A 24446-nucleotide genomic window follows, 5' to 3' on the forward strand; every position below is an offset into this window, starting at 1 on the left:
CAACATTTTTGTGGAAATGTTGAAAGTTTTATTTTCTTTTATTCAAACTTAGATATTTTATTTCTTGCTGTTGCCTTATTTCAGTTTTGGATCATTCACGGCCTTATCTCTTCAGGTGGTTTCTTCTGCCTCGCTCTCTCCTCCTCCTCCTGTAACATGAATGTCGAAGCTTTCTCCATGTCTCGTAGTATTTCATGCTCTTTCCACATTTCCCATTTTTATTTCTCTAAGCGTTGATCTTGGGACTGAATCCTTTGCTGTGACACATTTGATTCTCTCATTCTTTTTTATTTTCTTTCTAATTTGCTGCTGAATGCCATCCATTGAGTTCTGCATTCCATCTCATTATTTAATCATTCAAATATATTAGTCATGTGTATTTTAAACTATAATATCTTCAACAACTACACATCCTGGATTCCACTTCTATGGTTTTTTCCTTCTGATTGAAAGCATTTCTATGAGACTGGCTAATTTTGGTTGAATATAAGCTATTGTATGAAGATGTGGATTTTCTGTATTTCAAATAGCCCTCCTTAGAGAAAGTAGCAATTTATAGTGTCACTAGTGTGATTGCTCTTTTCTTGCCACCTGGCCAAAATGTATAGTATAAAACTTTTTTTTTTTTTCCTTCAGTATTGGGGATTGAACCCAGGGGCACTCCACCACTGAGCTACATCTTCAGCTCTTTTTACTTTTTATTTGGAGACAGAATCTCACTAAGTTGCTGAGGCTAGCCTCCAACTTGTGATCCTCCTGCCTCAGCCTCCCTAGTAGCTGAAATTACAGATGTTACCAGAGTATTCAGCTAGTAAAAAACTTTTGATTTTCATTAACCTCATGGATGGAAACATTTCACCATTCAATTTGCTTTACTGTATGTGTAAAATTGTGAAAGGTCATATATAAGTGCCAAATATATGTATTTTTCATATATTCTTTGCCAATTTTTCTACTGAATTGGTTGTGTAATGGATTTGTAAGAATTCCTTTGATAATAAGCATTCACCCTTTATCTGTGATAAGTATAAATATTTTACCTCAATTTGGCTTTTAACTTGGTTTCTACTGGTTTTGCATCACCAAGATTGTCATGTAGTTAACAATCTTCTGTTATGGCTGCTAGGTTTAGACTTTTGCTTAGAAAACTTTTCCTTCTTCCATGATTATAAGGCAGATATTCCGGATTGTTTTTATCTTGTTTTATTTATAATTATGAGTTGATTTTTTAGCATTTGACTCTTTGATTATATAGAATTTATTTAATATAAAAGTTAAAAATGAATAAAATAATTCAAAAAATTCCCAGTGGCTTACTAGGTGCCCCACATCGTCTAAGAGGCCCACCATTCACTTTCTAAAATGCTGCATGAGTTGGGCTGTCTGCATGGCGTCCTGTTGCTTTCATCTGTCTGATCATTGCCTGTGGTTTGATGGGGCCAGTTCCCCCTCCTCATTCTTTCTTGCCTACTTTTATACTTAGTTTGAGAATCAGCATGCTAGTTTAAACAAAAGAAATCCTATTGGTGCTTTAATTAGCATCTGGTTCCACGTATAAATTTAGAAAGAATTCATACATTTTTTGGGGGGAGGTACCAGGGGTTAACCTCAGGGCCACTTGACCCCTGAGCCACATCCCCATCCCGATTTTGTATTTTATTTAGAGACAAGGTCTCACTGAGTTGCTTAGCTCCTCGCTTTTGCTGAGGCTGGCTTTGAACTCGGGATCCTCCTGCCTCAGCCTCCTGAGCTGCTGAGATTACAGGCCTGCTCCACCGCGCCTGGCCTCATCCATTTTTTTGTTTTGGTTTTGTCTTTCCCGAGACATGATTTATTCCCTTCTCTTTATTCAAGGTTTGTGTCGTTCAGTAATGTCTGCAAGTTTTCTTCACAGGTGTACTGCACACATTCCAACGTTCAGGTTTAGATGTCCCCCCTCCCCTCTGTCCATCCTTCCTCCCGTGTTTCCTCTTCCCATCTCTCTTCCTCTCTCATCTTCTTCCCTCCCTCCCTCCCTCAAGCTGACCACCCCGGGGGCTTCCGCTGTCCCCTCTGGAGTCTGGCTGGACTCCATCCACCTGCCTCTACTTTCCTCAGAAAAGCTCTTCCTCGTTGTTGTAGTTGGTGGCTGCAGATGTCCAAGACTTGCTGACGATGGTGTTGGTTGGTGCATGTTTTAAAATTGTTCTTTGGACAGTGACTTTTAGGCAGTGAAAGGAAGGATGAGCTGTGATAGGTCTCTGTCTGAAAGTCTGAAATCGCCCTGTTGAATGCATTCTGTCGATCATTTGACCAGACAGACGCTAACTGCATTGCAAAGGCACCTCTGCTCTCAGCTCATTATTAGCCTCTGTTCATCACAGGTGGCACCATCATAGGTGCTGGGCATCATAAACAGAGAGGATTTGTGACTTTTAATGCAGACTTACACTGCTAGACTCCTCTGTACCTTGAAAGACAAGAAATAGAATTAAATTTATTTACCTACTAAAATAACCGATCCTCTCCTCAGATATGGCCGGGAGCTCCCCAGGAACCCTAAGGTATCAGATATTAAATCTGTAATGTAGCTCTCGTGAGAAGCCGCCTAAGAATAAAAAAGGGAAAGAACCATCTCTCGATTGTTGAAAAGACATTTCTCTCCCTTCAGAGAAGCTTTAAGACAGAGGACACCGATTGCTCCCACTGTATCAGCAGCAGCGAAGCCTGGAGCGTCCTGTGTGTGACACACTCTCTGGTAGGCGTTGAGCTGTTGACGATGGGATGCGGGAACCCACCTGTGCTGAGCTCTCTGCCACCCCCACGTGTCTCCACTGCCCACGCTGGTTTTCAGGGGACCAGGCCACGAGGGGTGGCAAAGGAACTCCAAGAAGAAGAGGAAGTGGGGAATTCTAGTTTTCGGCCATCTCAAGCCTGGCCACAATCACACTTACTTGTTATGTTTTCTTCACATTCTTTCCTCAGGATCGCCCCTGCCCTCCCCCATTTCGTCACTTTGTGTGGCCCTTCCCTTCTGTCTGTGGGTCTGACCTGTGGAAAAGGGAAGGGCTACTTACAAGGTGGTTACAGATGTTGAGCACCACCAGCTCAAAGTTGTAATTTTCATCTTTGAGAAAAACTGGTGTGGGCCACCTCAGTTGTGAGGCACAGATTCTTAATGTGTATTTACATGCCTGTGAGATACAAAAAGTTCCCTCAAGATCTCTTCTTTTGTGGTTGCATAAAACATTGTGATTTTCTGCAAAATTAAGGGGGGGAAAAAGTCTTACTTTTGAGACTCTTATCTCCTTGTCCTCCAAAAACAGGATCAGGGGCACCAAGGCTCCAAGGGCCAAAGGGTTCAGCATCCAGGTGTACTGACTCATATCCTTCAGCAACTCACCAAAGTGTCGAATGGCCATGCTCCGAATACCCCCATTGCTCTGCCAGGTGCATGCGGAAAAGAGAAAGGGCCTCATCTGAGCACACTGCTTTCTTCAATCAACACGATCTACCTATCTATCTATTTTATATGCCTATATGTGTATATTCAAATGTATGAAATTATTATTTACTTTTAGGAAAGATCTCATCTACAAAGCTCTTCTTTTGGTTTTAACGTAAGATTTACTTACCCATTATCGACCATAGCCAAGATGTAGAATTGACCTAATGCCCACTAATGGAAGAATGGATAAAGGCCACACGTGTGAGTGTGCACCTCCCCTCTGTCCCACAAGTACTCTTAGTCATAATAAAGAAGAAAATCATTGCAAAAAATACAACTGACCCCAGAGGACACTACATGGCATGAACTCGGCTAGGCACAGCATAGACAGACAATCCCTGCCTGCTGTCCTCACACACACACCCTGAGGGAGTCAAACTCATCACACAGAGTGGAACAGTGGTCACCAGGAGGTGGAGGCGGTTGGGGTGGAGGAATGCAAGACGTGTTCCTTAGAGGGTTTAAAGCTTCAGTTAGACGGATGAATAAATTTTGGAGTGTTAATAATGTATAGCACGTTGACTATGGTCAGCCATATGCATTTTGTACTTGAAACTTGCAAAGAGATTAGATCTTAAAATGTTCTCACCATAAAAAAAATGATATGTGAAAAGATGGATTACATTGGCTAGCTTGATTTAATCATTTAACAGTGTGTGCATATATCAAAATGTCACATTGGACAAAAATAATGTATGTAATTTTCATTTGTCAGTTATGCTTTAACTAGGAAAAATATTGAAACTGGTTGAAAAAAAAAACATGAAAAGTTTTACTTACCAGAATTCAGATGGCGTTAAAAAAAAATCTTGTGTAAAAAGTGAATTTCTTAAATTTAGGAAGATGTATAGCACTTAATCATGGCCTCAAAATATAAACTGGAATAGTCTGTATAATTGGGGATAATCCACCCAGGCTGTGTCCAAGGCTAGAGGACTTTGTGGAATTGCCAATGAATAGCGATGGGAGTGCCTCACCTACGGGCATACAGCTGGCCAAGTAGGAGCTGATTGCATTATGAAGACTCTGGAAGAGAAAAATCTCAGCCAGAGTCAGAAACTATTTTAAAAAATACAATCTTCTCTTCTAGTATTGAGGAAATATCATCTTCTAGTATGGACACCATTAACTTATTGTCCTCTTTCACCCATGATCAGAGACTGTTCTTCAATTCTCCTTTCTTTTTTTAGAATTTTAATATTTATTTATTTATTTACATTTTAGTTTTCGGTGGACACAACATCCTTGTTTGTGTGTGGTGCTGAGGATCGAACCCCGGCCTCACGCCTGCCAGGCGAGCGCGCTACCGCTTGAGCCACATCCCCAGCCCTGATTCTCCTTTCTTAGGGACAAACTTTTCTAGATTGTCACAGTGTAGTTAAAAAATAATTAAATAAAAGGGTCCCACAAATACTCATGCCTGGAGCAGAAAAGCTGGCTCTGGGGGAAGGCTGCCGCCTGCTGGTGAGGCCAGGCTACGACAGGATCTCCACTGGGGCTTCCGCTGAACCCCACAACCTCTGGGCTCCTCTACTCAGTTCTCCACCTAACTCACGTGATCCATCAGAGGACAGTAGCTGGAAGCGATTTTGGCGCACAGTGAGGAGTAGATCACCCTGTCCAGTTTGCATAGAAGTTTCCGGAGGGTGAGCAAGGCCCGGATGACAACGGTGTGTTCCTTGGAATGGAAGGCTTCCAGGATGGATGTCAGTAGGCTGCAGACATTTTCTATCTGCATGTGAAAGGAGGAAGATGGTGGGATTTGGGAACTGGAGGAGATTAGAGCTAGTGTTTGGCTTGCACGTCTCAGTCTGGCCTGCTGGCCCTGGCTCGAAAGAGTCACTTGTCAAGTTGCCAAAAATTTTGTGGCCTATTATTTTTAAAACATCATTATTAAAAGTCAGGGCCGGGGTTGTGGCTCATGGTGGAGCACTTGCCTAGCATGTGCGAGGCACTGAGTTCAATCCTCAGCACCACATATACATAAATAAAAAATAAAGGTCATGGACAACTAAAAATATTTTTTAAAATGTCACTATTAAAAGTTAAATTGTATTAGTTTAGCATTAAATAAAACCAAAGGTAATACTACAAAGTGATGGATTCCCGATTATTTTGGTGACAGTTGCCTATTTTCTACACCCCTGAGTGGTGGAGGCCAGTATCCAGCTGAAACACTGGGCTTTGTCAACAGCAGGGAAACCTGAGCCCAGATCACGGCAGTACTTCTATTTCACTCTCCTCGCCATTCTGGACACAGAGCCCCCATTTCGCCAATGACATTGGCCAGAGCTTTGGACGAAGCAACGAAGAACTTGATGCTTCCCAAAAGAATGCTTGCTGCCGATAAACCTGTTCACTTGTGTGCTTTATTTAAAGCAAACAGACCATGGCTCATGCCGTTCTAAATGCAAAAGCGGTGTTTACAGACAGGCCTTGAGCTTTTGGAGACTATGCTGAATAGGTAATGGAGTCATCATTGTTAGTTATTATTAGTTATATTATTAGTTATTACTTATTATCAGGCTCATTCTTAAATCAACAATGAGTCACTAGCATCTGCAGTCTCTGCGTGGCACAAGACCCGTTGGAGTTTGGAATTGCAGAACCCAGAGGCAGGCTTACTTCCTGGGACTGGAGGACTTTCGTCTGACTCAGGGGGAACCAGGCCAGACGGTGACTCTTAACCTGTGTTAGGATCAACCGAAGATTCTTTTAACACACAGACTGAAGGTCCTCAACCCAGAATTTCTGATTCCACAGGGTGGGGTGGGCCCCCAGATCTGTGTTTCTAACAGGCCTCCAGATGGTGGTGATGTTGGTGGCTCTACAGCCGTACTTTGGGGTCCGTGACATGAGGCAGTGCTCATAGGGGGTTTGGCTCTGAGAAGGGATGGGGCCATTCAGTGAGGTCCACCTTGAGCTGATGGTTGGGAAAGGAGAAAAATGTGCCTGTGGCAGGTGACAGAGAGGGTGAGGCGTGGAAGGAGAAGCCGAGTGCTCCCCGGATGGGACTTGGTGAGTGCTCCGTGTGCGCTGGAGGGAAACTTGCTGAGGAGTCTGTGGTGTAGACTGGAAGAGGGGTGTTCCTGGAGGCCACGGGTGATAAATTCCAAGGGCAATGAATGATTTTATGGAAAATTTATAAATAAGGTGTTAAAGCCCCTAAGTTGGCTTATATTCTCCTCTTTTAACTCAGTATTCTTATTGAAAAAAAAAATACTAAGTGTGCTGTGGTTTACAGAAACTGAAAAAATATCCATGTTTTATCATAAAGATCTCCAGCAGCATCAGAATATCCAATTATGATCTTGGCAGTGCGGGCGGACACAACCCCACCGCCCCCACGTACCTCATTGATGACGGGGGCCATGTTGGCGATTTTCTGGAGACTCAACTTGCTAACCACAGGGTTGGAATCGTTGATCCAGTTTTTGTAGAGGACCATAAATTCTTCTGGGAATGGGTCCTTGAAGAAGTTATTCAGAAGCTGAAAGAAAAGAGTTAATAAGTTAATGATGAGTTCAGGCCAGCTGTGGTATGATTTCTGCCTGGCGTCAAATCAAGACATTTTCAGCAAACCAGAATACCAACTCCAAGAGCTTGTGTGTATGGCTCTACACATTTGGGTGCTCATAGAAGAGGGGACAGGGGACAGCGACTAGAGTAACTCACAGATGCTTTGCTTTGTTTTCATGGCTTCTCTTCATCATTGGAAACTGAATGACCCATTTAAGACTCACTCACAGGATGGAGTTTTTTTGACCCGGGATGTTGCCCACAGGTGATGCCTATAAACGGCCTGGTGAGCAAAAGAGTCCCGGCCCACGACCCTGTGAGTTATGGATGAGCCGAGAGGCTGGTGCCCTGTAAGACAATACTAGACACTGTTCAAAGAAGGAGCCGAGTTGTGAGCTGAGGCCAGGACTAGGAAGGAGAGCTGGCAGATGCTGCGAGAACATTCACCAGGTACTGGATTTCGACTGTGATGAAAATTTGATTTAGAATGAAGAGTGATATTTAGATTTAGACGTGAAGGCCGAGTTGGTGTTAGCTAGATAAAGTGTTTGAAGAAGGCACTTCCAGGGATGGTGATCATGTACTAAGGGCCTGAGGTTGATGAGGCAGGGTGTGACTGAGCACCTTTTAAAAGAGCAGCCATAGGGTAGGGGGCAGGGAGGACAGGAGGCAGGAGGGACCTGGGGGCCAAGTTGAGGAGGTTTAGTCTGTAACAGCCAGTTCCCCCCAAAGATGTGATTATCACGAGCCATCTTGCACCTAAAACAGGCACTCAAATATGTGCATTTTTAAAATCTCTTAAGATATGCAATGACAGCTTTAAAAACACACAATTTTCATGGAAGAATTTCAAACATTGCTCAGATAGGTAAAGTGTACAGGGAAAACAGGAGAAAACTGGAAGGAAATGGTACAGCAAGAGTGGGTGAGAGGGAGGGGTCAAGCTTCCCTTCCACAATCTTCTAGAGAGCTTTCCTCCAAATTACACACCTCATCAGAAGTGTCCACCACTTCCCTAGAGCAAGACGTTTATTTAACGTCCATGGCATGGAACTGCAAGCCTAGGAGCCCCTGGAATTGCCAGATACCCCTCCTCCAGTTTGTGGGTCAATATCCTAAACCACAACAGTCAGACAGACATATAATAAGGACGTCACAAAACAGTGAAAAATAATAACCATCTGATGTTGACAGTTGGAAACAGACGTGTCACTTGGGTTTAAAGAAACGCTAAAATCCACAGGGGCGGCCTCCCTCATCCAGATGTAGCTCCCCTCCCTGGGCCCTGCCTCAGCCCACTCCCCGCTGTTCTCCTAAGTCTTGGTGGGAACGGGCAGGGGTGGAGGGGGAGGCTGTGGGCGGCTTGGTGAAGACCAGGGGAGGCACCAGACACCACTCAAGCTCTCCTAGAAACTCACTTCAGTGAAGAATATTATTGTGACGATATTGTCTTCGGACCTTCTAGGACCTTCCACGGAGATCTTGTAGAAATAATGTAGAGTCTCTGGAAACTGTGGGAAGTTGAACTCACTGAGAGTTCTGTAAAGGAGAAGAAGCCCCAGATGAGCAGAGATGGAGAGCCCACGTCGGCCAATCCTGATAGTGAGGAGAGAGGATTCTGCCCTCAGCCTCCCAGCTCGCAGGTGGGAAGGACAAGACACTGCCCACCGTTCCCTCATCCAGGGGAGGCCGCAGCCCACCACGGGTTCTACAGCCTGCAGAGCCAGCGGCCCTGGGCCTGCCGCCATTTCTTCCTGACATGGCTCCTCTATCCCGTCTCCCACATCCTTGGCCACACAACAGGAGGAGCTATTTCTGTGCAAGATCCAGTCCTTGTCCAAAGGGAGGAGAAATAGGCGTCTAAAGCACGATCCAAGACAGCCACGCAGGTCACCTATGGGGTTTTGAATCAAGCTCTTCCTTTCAATGCTGTGAGGAAGGAGAGAGTCGGGGCCCATCTTGGGTTGCTCAGGAGAAGAGGCGGCGAGCTCTGGCGCACTAAGCCATCCTCCAGACCCTTGGGCACTAGCTGGGCTCACAGTGGTCCCGACACATGGGCCTGGATCAGCTCAGTAGAGGCAGGATCAGGAAGGGGCAGAGCTTCCATGTCAGGACTCCACACTGGCTTCCTTAAACTTTAAGGTGCATTCAAACCAGCCAGACCTTGCTAATACAAGAGTCGGAGTTTTAACTCCCAGTTAAAATGCTGTTGCTGCTGGTCTGTACCAAGCTTGGAGTCAGAGGATCCATAAATGCTAAGGACAGGGTGACACTTAATTAGGGTCCACTTGTAGGTCAGGAGTACTACACTCTAACACAGGAAGTGCAAACAAGTGGCCATTTTTAAAGGCACCCGTGAACCACATAGGCTGTCCTTTCTGGGTTGGGCACAACTTCAAATGGTCTGTCATGTTGATAAGGCACCGTAGCTTAATTCTTGATCAGAAAAGCAGATCCCTGTAATCCTAAGCGTGCTGTTCACTGAAGACTAACTAGAAAACAACCTTTCCAGTACACGAAAACTGAAAGTTCCGTTCTATCACATTTTCCAAAACTTATCTGGCTCATTGGACACAGGTCTTTACTGGAGCTCTTTAAAGCACATCTAGAAAGATCTGGTGCCTGAAGAGCAGGAAACGGCTAACATCAGAAGGGAAAAACCAGAATTATCTTTGGTCCTCTGAAAGGTACCTGCAAGAGAAACCTGTTCTGTGGAGAGAGGATAATTGGGTATCATCAGGTAAAAGAGAAGGATAGGGAAAATATCCCCCCAAAACTCCTCAAAATAGTTGAAGAAAAAGAATCCAGAGCCAATCCAGATCATATGGAGAGACTTAGACGCTGGAGGAGATGCCAACTGTGTTCTCTGTGACCCACATGAAGGAAGGTGGAGAAGGTGGCACAGAGACCAAGCCTCCTACACGGCGCCCCCTTTCTTACTTGGCAATGAGGTGAACCCCGAGTTGGTGATACAGTGCTTGGGAGAACTGGGTCCAGCAGTTCTTTTTCTTCAGAGCAGCATCCACCTCTTGTAATCCGGAAGAGTTCAGCAGAGCTCTCAGGGCGTCCCGGGCATAGCTGGTAAAGGACAGCGAACTTCACATAACCAAGTATGCATGACCTGGCCTGCACCCCATCTTAGGCAGGATAGGGTTTGGAGAAAGGGGATGTTTCAGAGGCAGGAGGTCACCCCACAAGGTCATCTCAGCAGTATCAGGAGTGGAGGTTAAACCCTAGCTGCAAGATCCTGGGCTACCCACAGAACCTCTTGCTAGTTTATGGGCTTATTTGTAAGAGATGCTGGACAATGTGACAGCCTGCTGAAGGTGTCCCTTTTCCTTGGTGGATGCCATAAAAGATAGGATAGGTTTCCATCTGCTAGGGTGCCTAAAGAGCAGGGAGTGGGGCATACATCAAGGGCCGGCTCCTGTTTCAGGGTGCCCCCGGGTTTAGATGTCCACACCCGACCAGGCAAACCGCTGACAGCTGGGCTGGGATGCAGTGCTGCCCCTCCTCCCTCACCCCGCCCCCACAGAGCAACGGGAGTGGACAGTGTCCTGGGGCCTGGTGGCCTCTACACGCGCACACGGTGGGGGGGGATCCTGCCTAGGTCCTCGGGTGGCGCTTCTGGGAAGGTACTGCGCCCTTCAGAGGAGAGGACAGGGCAGTTGGTGAATGCACCAGCAGGAGGCAGGAGCCCCCGGGGCCCCAGGGCTGGATGCTCATCGTGGGCGCTCTCACAGCAGCCTGTCCTGGGGCATCACTCTCAGCTGGCTGCTGTAGAAGAGCTGCAGCATGAGGGCCAACAGGAGGTGCGGGAAGAACTGGGCCACGGCCTTCTTGTAAGAGCCCACGGGCAGAAACGTGCACAGGGCCTGCGACGCCTGTTGGGAGGAAGAGGCCCGTGAGTCTTGGCCGGGAGAAGGGCAGAACTCTGCAGCCTCCTGCCCCAGGAAGGCAGCCGCTGCCTGCCGTCCCCCCAGCAACAGCAGGGCCAGGAGTGCCAGAGCACCCGTCAGTCAACCTGGCTGCCAAACCAGCACCAAGCAAGCTGGCTCCCAGGAGGGCCCACATCCCGAGGTCCTTCATCAGTGGCCGTGAAGAAGAGTCCTACCAATAACCCAGGCCCCCTGTGCTTGAGCAATCCAGAGAAGCGACATAGGTAAAGGGTGGGCCGGCTGGTGCCCGGGTCTTTTGGTGTGCTGACCCCTGGGAAGCCAGCACAGCAGAACTTCACATCCCAGCACCTCGACATGTTCCTCTGTTATATTTCTGTAAAACCTGAATTTATTCCCCAAAATAGTGATTTGGGTAGTTGGGGATGCGTGCACTGGATGCAGGTGCAATTAGCCCTTCTCGTGTCTAGATGACTATGTGATTTAGCGGGAGGCTGCCCCTCTGCCACCTACACCTGCGCCCTGGCTCAGTTCAGCCAGATTCCTGGGCCTCCCGGCGTTCCCCAACACAGGTGAGCTCCAGTCACCACAGGACATTTGCTCTTCTGTTCCTCCTGGACACATGCAAAGACCACCCTCACCAGACTCAGGTGTCTGACTAGATGTCACCTCAGCAGAGAGGCCTGCCCTGACCCACTGACCTCGCCGGCACCTTCCCACCCACACCAATGTAGGTTTCTTTTGACACGTGTCACACTCATTTGTTCCTCGCCTCCATTCTCAGCAGAATGCAAGCTCCCAGGTCTGACAGGGTGTTGGAGAGTGGGTGCCTGAGGGGGGACTGGGATCTCCCCCCCACAGGAACACAAGGCTGGGAGGAGGCACGCGTGTCCTTTACCGCCACAGGCATCATGTTGGTGGCGTCCAGGGAGAAGCGCCTCTTTTCCTCCATGTCCTCCTCCGTCTCTCCGGGCTTTCCTTTCAGGATCAGAAGGATAGTCTTCAGCACAAGAGGGGCCACGCTCCCCTCGGAACCCGCCGCTTGCCACATCAGTATTAGAGTGCTGTGGACACAGAGGGCTCGGCCTTAGGGGAAGCCCGCGTGGCAGAGGTGGGAATCGGGAAGCCGGCCTGGGACCAGCCCCAGGTGGACTGGCAACCCCTTCCAGTGATCCCACCTGTGCGTTATCCTCAAAAACAGAGGAAGAAGTGAAATAAGATCTTAGAAAACAAAAACAGTCTGCATGTCTGTGTGTTCATTTCTTATTGCTATTTAAATGTCCGCCAAGTTCATGTCAAGAACCCCTCCGTTCTCTGCACCTCTAGCTCATGATCTCCTTAGTCCAGGAAGAGTGGCACACTTGAAGACTGGCATGGGGATACAAATGCAAATCAAAACCCTAAACAAAATAACTAACTAAACAAATAAAAACCTGAGCTCATTTGGCTAAATGTCCCATATTTTAATGGTGACACAGATGTGACTAGAGCCCTGGCTTCTTCCCTTTAGTCCTCAGATCCTTTCTCTACACACTCAGCCGCTGTTCATGATTATTCCTACCTTTGCTCATCTTAAAAACTGCTGCTTATCTTTTTGCCAATATATTCCCGAGACCTTGTGGATCTATGCAGAGTTCTGGTGCCTCTAGCTCAGTCTTTCTGGCTACCTACTATGGGGCCTGGAATACGTGGATGTACCCAGCTCTGTGGAGTGGCCCTTGCCCTCGGGGCTCACACTGAGAACCCCGTGGACAGCCAGTCGCAGGCCTGTCTTGTTTTCTTGCATCTTGCTCATAACTTCTCTAGCTTGGCTCCGGGTCCGAGCCTTTTCCACCCGTCCTTGCTCACCAGGGCGTAAGACCTGGGCCATGTGGCGGGTTTGCCTGGCTCTGCCCGCTCCCTGTGCCTCCCTGCTCGTCATGTGCACTGGAGTTATCAGCAGGTTTTGTCCTTGTGGATCTATTTCCCCGCAAAGGCTGGAGGGCGGATGACACTGTGTGCACAGCGGTGCCTCACGCTGAAGGGGGGGGACACCGAGTCTCCCCGCGCTCTTTCCAGGAATGTAATGGATAGTGAGATATGCTGTGGGTTCAGCCTCCTGAAAACCAGCAATCTCTCAGTCAGGAAGAAAAAAAGTATATACTCTGTTCAGAACATTAAAAAAAAAAAAACTCCATGATTTTTTTCCCTCAAAAAAAAAAAAAGAGTAAATTCATAAATGGGAAGAAAAGATCCTTCATCGTTTTGAGAAGTTTGTTCCGGTGTGATCTGTGATAGAATATAGTTGAAAGCCTCAGATAATCGACATTTCTTGAGGGCCTACTGTGAGCCAGGTATCGTACAAGGTCACAAATAATAGATATGATCTTATCTAAGCCTTACAATCATCCAACATGAGGTAAAAATAGATATCCTCAGAAATAAGAAACTGGGCCTAACCATGACGGGTGGAGATTTGAGCCAAGTCCCTCTGACTGTGGAGTCTGAGAACAAACCTGGATGGGGGTGGGGGGGCAGTGGGGGTCTCCTTACTCATCAGCGGGCACCGGGTAGTCCATGAGTTGAAAGATGACCTTCTTGGGTGAAGTGCGCGTCAGCAAGGTGGTGACCCGCAGCATAGAGTGCTTCATGCTGTGGGAGGGATCTTCACACAGCTTCTTATAAATAAAATTCACAATCTTAGACACCTGGAAGAGAAATTCCAAGGCATTGCTCCATGAAGAATTCAGAATGATCAGAGCAGCAGTGAACACACAAATACGCACCAGCAGAAAGTGTGTGTGATGTGTGTGACCACACAGTGCATTTATGTAGAAGGGGGACCAGCAGGGAGAGGAGGATGGGCAGGGGAGGGAGGAGGGGAGGTGCCGGGGCTGAAGTTGATCAAGTTATGCTGTGAGCCTGTAGGATGGCGCCACAGTGGGTCTCGCTCTTCTGTGTTACTATGCGGTGATAATTTTAAAAAGCTGGGCATTCATGAATATTGGAGAAATGCCCATTTTTAGAAAATTTGTTTTGGGAGGCCAGACTTCATTATATAAGGCATACAAGCTTAATGATAGAAAAAAATATATATTATCTTAAAGAAGAAAGTCAAAACAATTGAGTAGAATAATGATGGACCTATTTATCTCAAAAATTGTTCTGAGAATTAAAGAACTGAATCTGCATATTGAGGGCGCGAACTGGGATGAGAGGAATCAGCCAGAGTGGTGAACCCTGCGCCATAATCTCGCAAACTCTGTTCACAGGTTCCATGTTTGTTTTACTTCTCCTCCTTTTTGACTCATTCCTGAACAGGAGAGTCCCCGCTAGACCTGGAATGTGTCTGAAAGCAATGAAGTCTCACATAGTGCAGGGCCCTCCCGTACCATGGGTGCTCCAAGCACCAGAGACCTACACCTCGTCTCCTCCAGGGACCTCCTCGCTGTAGGCCCAGAGCTGCGGCTGCTTGGCCTCCTCCTGCTCTGATGCGGCTCAGCCCTAGGACAAGCCAGCCCCGGCCCTGGGTGCTCAATTCTGGGGTGATGATCTGTTTCAAACTCAGAGAAACACTCGATGGGTTAGACCCACGCAGAGCTCCTATGGCCACCCATTATTATGTGCCACTGGGGCGGGGGGCGTATTTTTAACTCCCTATGCTTGGTAGCCCAGTTGTCTGTGGGAGCTGGGGAAGGGTGATAAAGTCAGAGAACCCCATTTTTGTTCCGTTCTATGTGGTTAGTGGTTTACTGTAACAGAGGATGTTTGTTTCTGGCTTTCTGGTGGTGTTCTTTCTCTCCGGGGACTTGGAATGGCTTCATCTAGCCTCCCTTGGATGCTCTTTCCTCCTGTTAGAGGAGAACTCTGTGGAGCAGGGTGAGTGGGGTAGTCATTGTAGGAGCTCCTTGAAAAAAAGTCCCTTGCTCTCTCTCCCTCTTGTAATCTTCCCTTGCCTTTCTGCCTGCCACCATGAGATGATGCCACAAGGAGGCCCTTGCTAGATGCAGGATCCTCAACCTGGGACTTACCAGGCTCCAAAACTGTAAGAAATGAATCTCTATTTGTTTTAAATCACCCAGCCTCAGGGATTCTGATATAGCTACACAAAGCAGACTAAGGCAGAAACCCATATATTCTTTCCATCTTTCTTTACTGATCAGCAAGGAGAGGATGTTAGAATATGTGAATGACAACAAGTAAAATAAAAGCAGCTGAATTAGTTTTGGGTAGTGTTTTTGCTCATTTGGTAACAATGAAATGTATTTGTGTGTATATGCTATAAAATATAAATTGTTTTATTTTGGTAAATGGCATTTTGCAATATAGATGTGGATAGCAAAATTTATGTAATAGTTTAAAATTATTTAAAACTAAAATTGTTCTTTTTATTTAGAAAAACATTAAATTCGAACATCAACAAATAATGAATACTTGAGAGAGGGAGACCTCAGAGGAAAGGTGACCATCCTCGTGTGCTGACACACATAATGACACTGTATTCCCATGTGGTGAGGACATGGGTCCATCTTTCATTTTTCCTAGACTCTACAAACTATGCCAAGCTGAGGGTCCTTGAAAACTTGCCTTAAAGGCTGTGCAGATTTCAATTATAACTCTACTGTTATTGTTATTGAAAGATTTCTTTAAAAAAGATCAAATACGGCAAAATATCATAATTTAATATGATCGATGGGTGGATATTCATTATCATATTCTCTAAAATTTTCTATATGGTGAAATATTTCATTTAAAAGCCTCATTTTAGTAAAGTGACAGAATGAAAAATGGCAAGGACTATAAACTGAGAGAAATAGATTTAGAGCAAAGTCAAAAAGTGGACTTGAGAGAATAAGCCCTCCCCGCCTTTGCTCACTGCTGATTCTTACCATGATGACCTTCTGGGAGTGATACTGCAGAGTCAGCTTCAGGATAGAGGCTGCCTCAGAGGCAATTTCAAAACTGGCTTCAGACAGTTTCATCAGGAGGGTCCACACAAAGTCAGTCAGCAAGGAGGGCAGTAAAGTATTTCCTACACTCTGCAACCAGAAGGAGAGTTGTGACCTCAGACCTCATAGCAACACAGGAAAATGCTGAACTCAGACACTGGGGGAAGCTCCAGGGCCAGGCAGGGCCTCGAGACTTTCATGGGCCTCTGTGGGCTCTTCCTTTATTAAAAACTAACAGAAGTTATATTTTCTAATAGTGTCAGTATAAAGATGACTATAATCCAAGGGTGATTTTATTCGGTTTTGTGTTCTGATTTTAAAACAATTCTGCTGTCCAGGTATTGTGGACATCTTTAGCTTTGGAAATGAGTTTGCTCAGGTCAGAAACAAGTACAGTGAGCAGATGCAGGAGGAGGTGGGCAAGAAGTCAAGGTGACTCAAATGTGCACATCAACAACTAGGAAGAGAGAGAGGGTCTGTCAGCCCACCACTGAGGTCAAAGAACGACTACGCAAACAACCCTCTTCTAAAGTCAGAGGAATATCCATGGACCGAAAAATTAGAATACAGTTGTATGATTAAGGACCAAGGAAAGATGAATGAACCCTTTTCTCCTTGTCCTTTACATGAGAAAAATCACATTCTTCCAAGTTCAGAAGGTGTACCCAGTCCCACCAGTAAAGCTTTTCTGTATCGTCCACAGGGATGGGTGATCACCTTTTTCAATGGAAAAGGACTGAGGTCTGAGTGAGAATGGATGACCACCAGCCCTGCTTCCAGGGGGCAGGGGTGAAGGGTGGGATCCTGGAGAAGGATGGAAACCAGAAGAGGGCAACCAAGGCTCCGAGAACCCAACCCAATACTGGAAACAGTTGGCCTTACTTGAAGAAAGCCAAATCGAATGTGAGACGCTGAATTTAAAAAAACAAACAAACAAAAAAAAACATCAGGAGGAGAAATATTCTCTTTTGAATATTTATTTACTCAGAAATTTTAATCTAGTATCTATCTGAACGTTGTGGGAGTTTCTCAGTGCAACTTAGAACTAAAGTTGGATGTTTCTGTGAGGTGAAGACCCTGGTATGAAGGTAGACACATCAGAGGATGGTGTGAACTTCATCAGATGAGATCAACACAGAGCCACAGTGTCACCCCACGTCTACAGACCTTCTCTTGTGATTGTACCCCCTTGCTGAATGCCCTGGATGCTCCTGTTGGGAGTCGCCCTGGCTCCAAAGACTAACTTCCCCATCCCCCAAGAAGAGCCGTCCAATGGTAAGCCCTGCTAGGCTCACATGATCCTGTCATCCAATGGTGAGCCCTCCTGGCTCACGTGATCCTGTCATCCAATGGTGAGCCTTGCTGGCTCACATGATCCTGCCGTCCAATGGGGAGCCCTGCTGTCTCACATGGTCCTGCCGTCCAATGGGGAGCCCTGCTGGCTCATCTGATCCTTACCCACCAATCAGACTAGCCCTGCTGGCTCACCTGATCCTTACCCTCCAATCAAAAAGCACCCCATGCCAACTGTCAAACCACCCCTGGCTCTATAAATATGCAGAGTTGTTCCTCAAAAAACAGGCATTTGCTCCGACGACAAGCCTTGTTCGTTCTTTCATTGGTGCCATGGCAATCAATTGACGGTGCCTTGGGTCCTTGTCCCTGGCCGTAATGATCAATAGACAGAAACCCAGGGTGCAGATTCAGGTGGATAGGTGCAAGTTTGACTTTCTCCTTGACACCAGAGCTACCTTCTCAGTCCTGACAGAATTCTGGGGGCAAAGAGTTGCACTTCTTAGCAAGGAGCGCCGTCCACCTCTCCTATTGTCGGGGTAGGAGGAAAGACCATCTATCCAAGAAAGACTCCCCTATCACTCTGTTCCATAGACAACTTCCCATCCTCTCAGACATTCCTAGTTATGCCCCAATGTCAAGTTCCTTTGCTCAGCTGAGATATTCTCTCTAAATTCAATACAACAATCAACATACGGGCTCCTGGCATCAGTCAGGCCCCAGAATTGGCCTGTTCATCTTTTCTGGCCCTTTTGGCAGAAAACTGGCCATTCTGCTCCACTTGTGAGGCTGACATGAAATACCATACTAACCTAGTTGACCCGATTGTATGGGATACCCACAGCCCCTCCACCATTTCCTGAATATTCAGGACCTTCTTAGCAAGGGTTACCTCCGTCCTGCTCATTCCCCTTACTCCCATACTAGCTGTAAAAGAGCCCAATGGGTCCTACCTACGACTCATCAACACTTCCGTTAGGCCCATAAAGTTCTTCTGGGCCTACAACATACATCCTTTGGTTCCCAAACCATACATCCTGCTGTCTCAGATCCTCCACACTGTCACCCACTTCTTGGTCATAGATTTAAAGGATATCATTTTGCCTTTAACCTGGACTGTCCTTCCTCAGGGATTTCGAGATCGTCCACACCTCTTTGGACAAACCTTGGCCTCCGACCTTCAATCTTTTCACCCCCAGTGCCCCGAATACACCCTCTTACAATTTATTGATTATCGTCTGGCAAATCTCTTTGCCCACCTGTGGGGAGGAAAGCACCCCACCACAGCCTTTAGGCTATGGTGGCCCTCAGGGGCTCCTTCCTTGGGCAGATTCGAAAGTCCTAGTCCTCTCACCTTAAGACTCGGCCGGTAGAGAGACGCTTACCCTCCCCTTCCTCTCCCTTCTTTCTGGCCCTGGGAGTATCTGGCCTCTCCAGGAGGGGTCCCGAAAAGCCTTGGCCAAGGTCTCCCACGGCTCTGTCTCCGTCCAGGATGAGAGCTTCGACTGTCAGGATTTGGTGACGACCAATCTCTGCAGCTCGAACCTGCCACTTAGGTACTCCTGATTTTTTGGCTCTAGTGGGGACACCCCTTTTGACAATAAATCAGTTTCCTCCTTCTCTGCGTCCTCTTCTCTCCTCCTTACATGGGTAATGTGTCCTCTCTGCCGATCGACTCTCCCCTACAATGCCTCTTGGATCAAATATAGCACCCAGGCCTGGCCCACTTATCCCTTAGACAACCAAAGCAGATGGCCCCTTTTTGGGTCCTTGGATCCCTCCATTCTAAGGGATCTCTTCCAGGCTTTCTTCTTGCTCTGATCCAATCCTGCTCTCTGCACCTCTTGCAAACAAATTCTTCTAGCCCGTCCAAAGGGCGCTCAACAGATGACAGAGTTCTCCTACTTAATTTCTTGGCCTTAAAGGGAAATCGGGCCTCTCCACAAAAGGCCCAAATAGCATGTATCTAGGATTCTCTATCTTTCAAGGGAAATTGTGTCTATACCTGCACCAAAGACCAAAGATGACTCTCCTTCTTGGGTTTGGCTGGGTACTTCAGGGCCTGGATTACTTTTGAATTTCTCCCTCCTCATCAGGCCGATATATAATATGGCCAAGGGCCCCCAAAATGAACCCCTACTCTCAGCGGGAGGGAAGCCCTTTAAAAAGGCCCTCCTCTGGGCACCTGCCCTGCATCTCCCCGATCTCTCCCGATACTTTACCCTCTATGTAAAAACAGGGACAAAGTCTAGGCGTTCTGGGTCAGGAATATGGCCCCACATTTGCACCAGTGGCCTACCTATCCAAACAGCTCAACCCCACCGTCAGGGCTGGCCCCATGCCTCAGAGCCCTAGCAGCGGCCCATGACCTCCAGAAAGAAGCTCACAAGCTTACCTTTGGCTCCCTGATAACCATCTCATCTCCTCACCATTAAAGGATTTTCTCACTTAAAAGGGGCTACAGTCACTTCCTCCTTCCAGGGTCCTATCCCTCCTTGTCTCTCCTTGAAAATCCCTCCATGTCTTTTCAGCCCTGCTCTCCATTAAACCCTGCCTCCCTCCTCCCATCTTCTCCCTCACAAGATCCCGTCCACAAATGCCTGGAGGTATTAGAGATGATTTTACCCTGCCCTACCACCATTTCTGGGGACCCCTGCCCTCTTTGGACCTCGTCTGGTTCTCAGATGGTAGCTCCTTTATATACAAAGGGGTTAAAGTGGCGGGGTATGCTGTCGTTTCCCTCTCATCCATCATAGAGGCAAAACCTCTCCCACCCAATACCACCAACCAACAAGCTGAACTCTTAGCTGCCACAAGGGCATGCGAGCTTGCGGAGGGAAAAACCCTCTCCCTATATAATACGTCTTCCATATCCTGATCTCCCACGCAGCCATTTGGAAAGAAAGGGGGCTATTGATCACCAGAGGGACGGCAGTCATTAATTCCACACTTATTTCTGGCCTACTACAAGCCTCCAGGCTGCCTTCCCAACTGGGAATAATCCATTGCAAGGCCCCAAACTGACTCCTCCCTTACTACTATGGGGAATTCCAAGGCCCATCAAGTGGCTCGATCAGCCGCCCTACAGAGCTTTACCTCCTCTCCGCTACTCTTGGTTACCACAAGGGATCGGCCCAAAGATCCCCAACAACTCTTCCAGTTTCTTCACTCTCTATTCCATTCTAGTCCACAGAGTCTCACTACTTCCCTTCACTCCTTTTTCACCCTTTCCCCACGCGATAAGACCCTCCTACAACAGATCACTTCCGCTTGTCAGATCTGCCAGAAAACCAATACCAATACTCCATTAAACCTTTCTCTTCTCATCAGGCCCACAGTCATACCCCAGCTGCAGACTGGCAGATTGATTTCACCAACATGCCCCGAGTAAAAAACATAAAATATCTCCTTGTATTGGTAGATATTTTTTCGGGATGGGTTGAAGCTTTTCCCACTTCCAATAAACAGGCCTCTACAGTAGCTGATCTATTACTTACTCATATAATCCCCCGTTTTGGGATGCCCACTTCTATCCAATCAGATAATGGCCCAGAATTCACCTCGCAGATAATTCAGGAGCTGGTTCATGCGCTATCACTCCCTTGGCATTTCCATTGCCCTTACCGCCCCCAGGCTTCCAGAAAGGTTGAAAGGACCAATCGGTCCCTTAAAGAGACCCTCACCAAGCTCACCATGGAATTAAGCCTGGACTGGGTAAAGGTGCTCCCTTGGCTTTATTGCGCATTAGGGCCCTGCCAAAAAAAGCCTTCTAATCTCTCACCTTTCGAAGTCATGTATGGCCATCCCCTCGTTCCTCCCGGACTGCCTACAGAACCCCTACCCATCTCCGATACCTATGCCCTGCCCCTCCTCTTCCATCTACGCTCTGAACTCTGGTGCATTCAAGCCTGGCTCCTTCCTGACCCCAGTCTCTCTCAAAACCCTACCTCCTTAACACCTGGTCAACTTGTTTACTATTGCCCACCGGGGGAAAAGCCCCCTCTAAAACCAAACGGGAGGGTCCTGCTCAGGTGATTATGTGCACTCCCTTGGCAGCCAAACTCAAACTACCTAATAACCAACTTACCCTATGGATTCATATTTCCAGGCTTAAGCCTGGCACTCCTACACCTTCATCAGAAGAGCCAACCATCATCACCTGTCATTAAGTACTCTTGTCAATGCTCCCCCTCATTTCTGGCCTCTCTTGGGTCCTCTCTTCACCCTATGTCTGGAGATTCAAGGCAAGTGACCCTAAGGGCCCCCCTCCAGCCAGACCCCCTTTTCTTCCTTTCAGATCCCCCCCTTACTTGCTTGGATCTGGCCGGTAGTGGGACTGTTGTGTGTTGTCCTTCTGACAAAGCACTTGGGTGTCCAGAGCATGGAGACCCCTGAATAAGTGTGATCATAAGAGAGCACTTTACCAGTTGCCTTCTGGGCCTAAGGAGGAACATGTGTGTGTTTTATTTACCCTCCCAGTTTCATAAGAATTTCAAGTATCAGTATTTAAAGTTGATGTGTTTCACATAAAACCTGGAGAGAGCTGACTGCTCTCAAAGGGAAATATGGTAACAATGAGCCACTGTCCTTCCTTGGCTGCCTTCGAGAAAGGCAAAGAGAGAAGCAAGCTGGTACACCCAGTTAGGAGAAAGTTTGAAGAGCAGCCTAAATAGAGAGGGGAGAGAGCTAGATTGGACTAGGAAGGAAGAGTGGAATTGAGGGTGTTAGGTGCAGGTCAGGCTGGTCTGCAGGTCATGCCAAACAAAGGTAGCTGAAGAATGCCCTGGCTTCTCAAACTCTCTGTCTGGTTCTATATCACCTGTTTGCTTCAAGCCCAAACGCCCAAGCCCTGCTCAAGGCTGAACACTTAACCTCCTTTGTGCCAACAAGACAGCTTGCAGACCCAGAGACCCCATTAGATTTGGGCTATAAAAACTCCCTGTGCCTGTTCCTTCCCTTTATCATAAAGTTCATTCAGACTTAGGTGGGTAAAAAATTTCTAATCAAGCTTTTACCAGCCTCTCCTCAGGAGTTACCAACTCCTGGCTACTGATGATACCTCCAGTCGAGACCTATGCCGAATGGACTAACATCATCATGGATCTGTGGTGGCAAGGAACCTTTGTTGATCTGGTTCCTGAAGTTATACCGGTCTTCTCTGCCCTGCTATGGGGGCTCCTTACTTCCCTCCTCTCTTTCTCCCACACTGCCCCATATCAGCAGGAAGCAGCCAGAATGAGTAGATGCCCACTCTCATTTAATAACAAAGAGGGAGGAATGTTGGGAGTCACCCGGCTCCAAAGACTAACTTCCCCATCCCCCCAAAAGAGCCTTCCAATGGGGAGCCCTGCTGGCTCACCTGATCCTTACCCACCAATCAGACTAGCCCTGCTGGTTCACCTGATCCTTACCCTCCAATCTAAAAGCACCCCATGCCAACTGTCAAACCATCCCTGGCTCTATAAATATGCAGAGCTGTTCCTCAATAAACGGGCATTTGCTCCAATGACAAGCCTTATTCGTTCTTTCACTACCTGTTGTAACAGTTGCATGATATGCTGGGGACTTGACATCCCACCACTTGTCATTTATTTATCCATGCTGGACGTACACTTCAGAGCACAGGCTTTTGCCAAGAACCTCTTCTTGTAAACAGATGAACTGTTTTGAATTATTTCCTTTCCACAAATTCCATGAGTTTTTTTTTTCTTTATAAGACAGTGTCCTCTTTTACAAACTGTTACTATATAAAAGGAGGGAGCCTTCGTCTGTGAACAGCCTTTATGTTTTCAATGCAATCCTCCCATTTTAATGGTATTTTGCTTCAGTGCATTGAGCTCACACCTGGCTGTGATGCTTCTATTTGCCATCTTTGGACTTTGACTGTGGTCCTCTCAGTCTCCTTGCTACAACTTTGGATTCTATGGACCCACCTACTGGTCTTCTTGTTCCAACCTTGAATGCTCCAAACTCACCTATTCCACCTTCTTTGGAAAGTCCCTACCTACTGCTCCTGCACTCACGGCGAGCATCGAACTTGCTTTGGTCTCAACTGGGAACTGAAAAATAGGTCACACACACAAGGATTCAGGGTACCCCAACCAAGGAATTCCAAACCTGGTAGACATTAAATACAGAAAAGAGAGGACTCCAGGGCAGACGTTGTGATAGCAACTCTCATAAGCCACTTGCAAGAGGCCCCGAGGAAGCTCCCAGTCCCAGCCTCACTAGCCCAATCATGGAGTTAGGGTTTTAACTCTAGGGCATGGCAGGGTGGATGAGAATGGTTTGGTGACAAACCTACACAGATGCTTTGTTTCTTCATGAAAGTGACCAACTTCATGGTCAACCAGGCTTGCAATAGTTGTGGGGTGGTGAGTAGGAAAACCCCTTGATTTTGGAAAGATGTGCAATCCTGTATATGCATATTTAAGCTGTCTTTGTAATGTATTTACTATGTCATGTTAGATGCATTGCTTCAGCATATCTTCAGCCTCTCACAATTCCAACCAGGGGAGGAGGAACTTCAGCCAGGGGAGTAGAAACTGCTTATGTCTCTAGTTTTAGGAACTCTAGGCCCTTCTTCCCCAGAAGACCAGCTAGCCTGAAGGGCCACCCCTGGAGTTTTTCTGAGTGACTGGCTCCAAGTGTCTGTCCATTTGATAGCCCAGTCTGTACCCAGCTACTTTTTAGCCAAATAAAAAACAGTATAACTAGGAAACATTCATCTTATTTGCATTTATAACCATTAAAATATTTATCAAATAAATACTTGTTATTAGAAAATGCTACAAAGTGCTATTCTTGAGAATAATAGACTTAATTCTTATTGATAGGAATAAAAGTCAGGAAACCAAGTGCTCTGTATATCATTTACCTAAGTGGGGTGATGATACCTGAGCAATCTTAAGTTTGTCTCGTTGTAAGGTCTTGGGTTGGATTTCCACTTGAGGAACAGTAGTCAGGTGGCAATAACTTCCAAGTGCGTTATAATTTATAGGTGAATTTTTTTCAAGGTCTGTTGTATTAAGGAAAAGAGTTTAAAGTTTCTACTTGATCGTAAACTATGATATATTGTTCATATATTGACATATGCTATTTAAAGGTCACAACTTTGATGATATTGTTCTTTCCAATTTTCTTTTCCTCCCCAGTTCTATAGAGCTAGTCTTCTGAATATGTAACTCTATGCCCATAGCTATGGCACATAAAATATTATAATGGCACTGACCCAGAATGTAGAAAGTATTTAAAATAAGCTATGTGAAAAAATGAAGGATATAAATAATTTTTAGAGATTGACCAGATATCAGATGCACTTAG

At 46.6% G+C, this 24446-nt stretch overlaps 1 protein-coding gene across 1 annotated transcript in view; it reads right to left on the bottom strand.

Annotated features, from left to right (window-relative positions):
* Nucleotides 1-24446, bottom strand: part of Mroh9 (maestro heat like repeat family member 9) — a 50729-nt gene that overhangs the window by 3667 nt on the left and 22616 nt on the right. Inside the window, exons 8-19 of the mRNA XM_048810225.1 lie at nt 16548-16600; nt 15771-15920; nt 13435-13589; nt 11801-11966; nt 10748-10890; nt 9947-10084; nt 8425-8545; nt 6840-6977; nt 5043-5219; nt 3270-3422; nt 3057-3173; nt 2485-2587 (exon numbers count right to left, since the gene is read on the bottom strand). Coding sequence (XP_048666182.1) covers nt 2485-2587; nt 3057-3173; nt 3270-3422; nt 5043-5219; nt 6840-6977; nt 8425-8545; nt 9947-10084; nt 10748-10890; nt 11801-11966; nt 13435-13589; nt 15771-15920; nt 16548-16600 — 1614 coding nt within the window. The remainder of the gene's footprint in view (nt 1-2484; nt 2588-3056; nt 3174-3269; nt 3423-5042; nt 5220-6839; nt 6978-8424; nt 8546-9946; nt 10085-10747; nt 10891-11800; nt 11967-13434; nt 13590-15770; nt 15921-16547; nt 16601-24446) is intronic.

The sequence above is a fragment of the Marmota marmota genome, unplaced genomic scaffold (genome assembly GCF_001458135.2).
Source record: "Marmota marmota marmota unplaced genomic scaffold, marMar, whole genome shotgun sequence".
Lineage (NCBI taxonomy): Eukaryota > Metazoa > Chordata > Mammalia > Rodentia > Sciuridae > Marmota > Marmota marmota.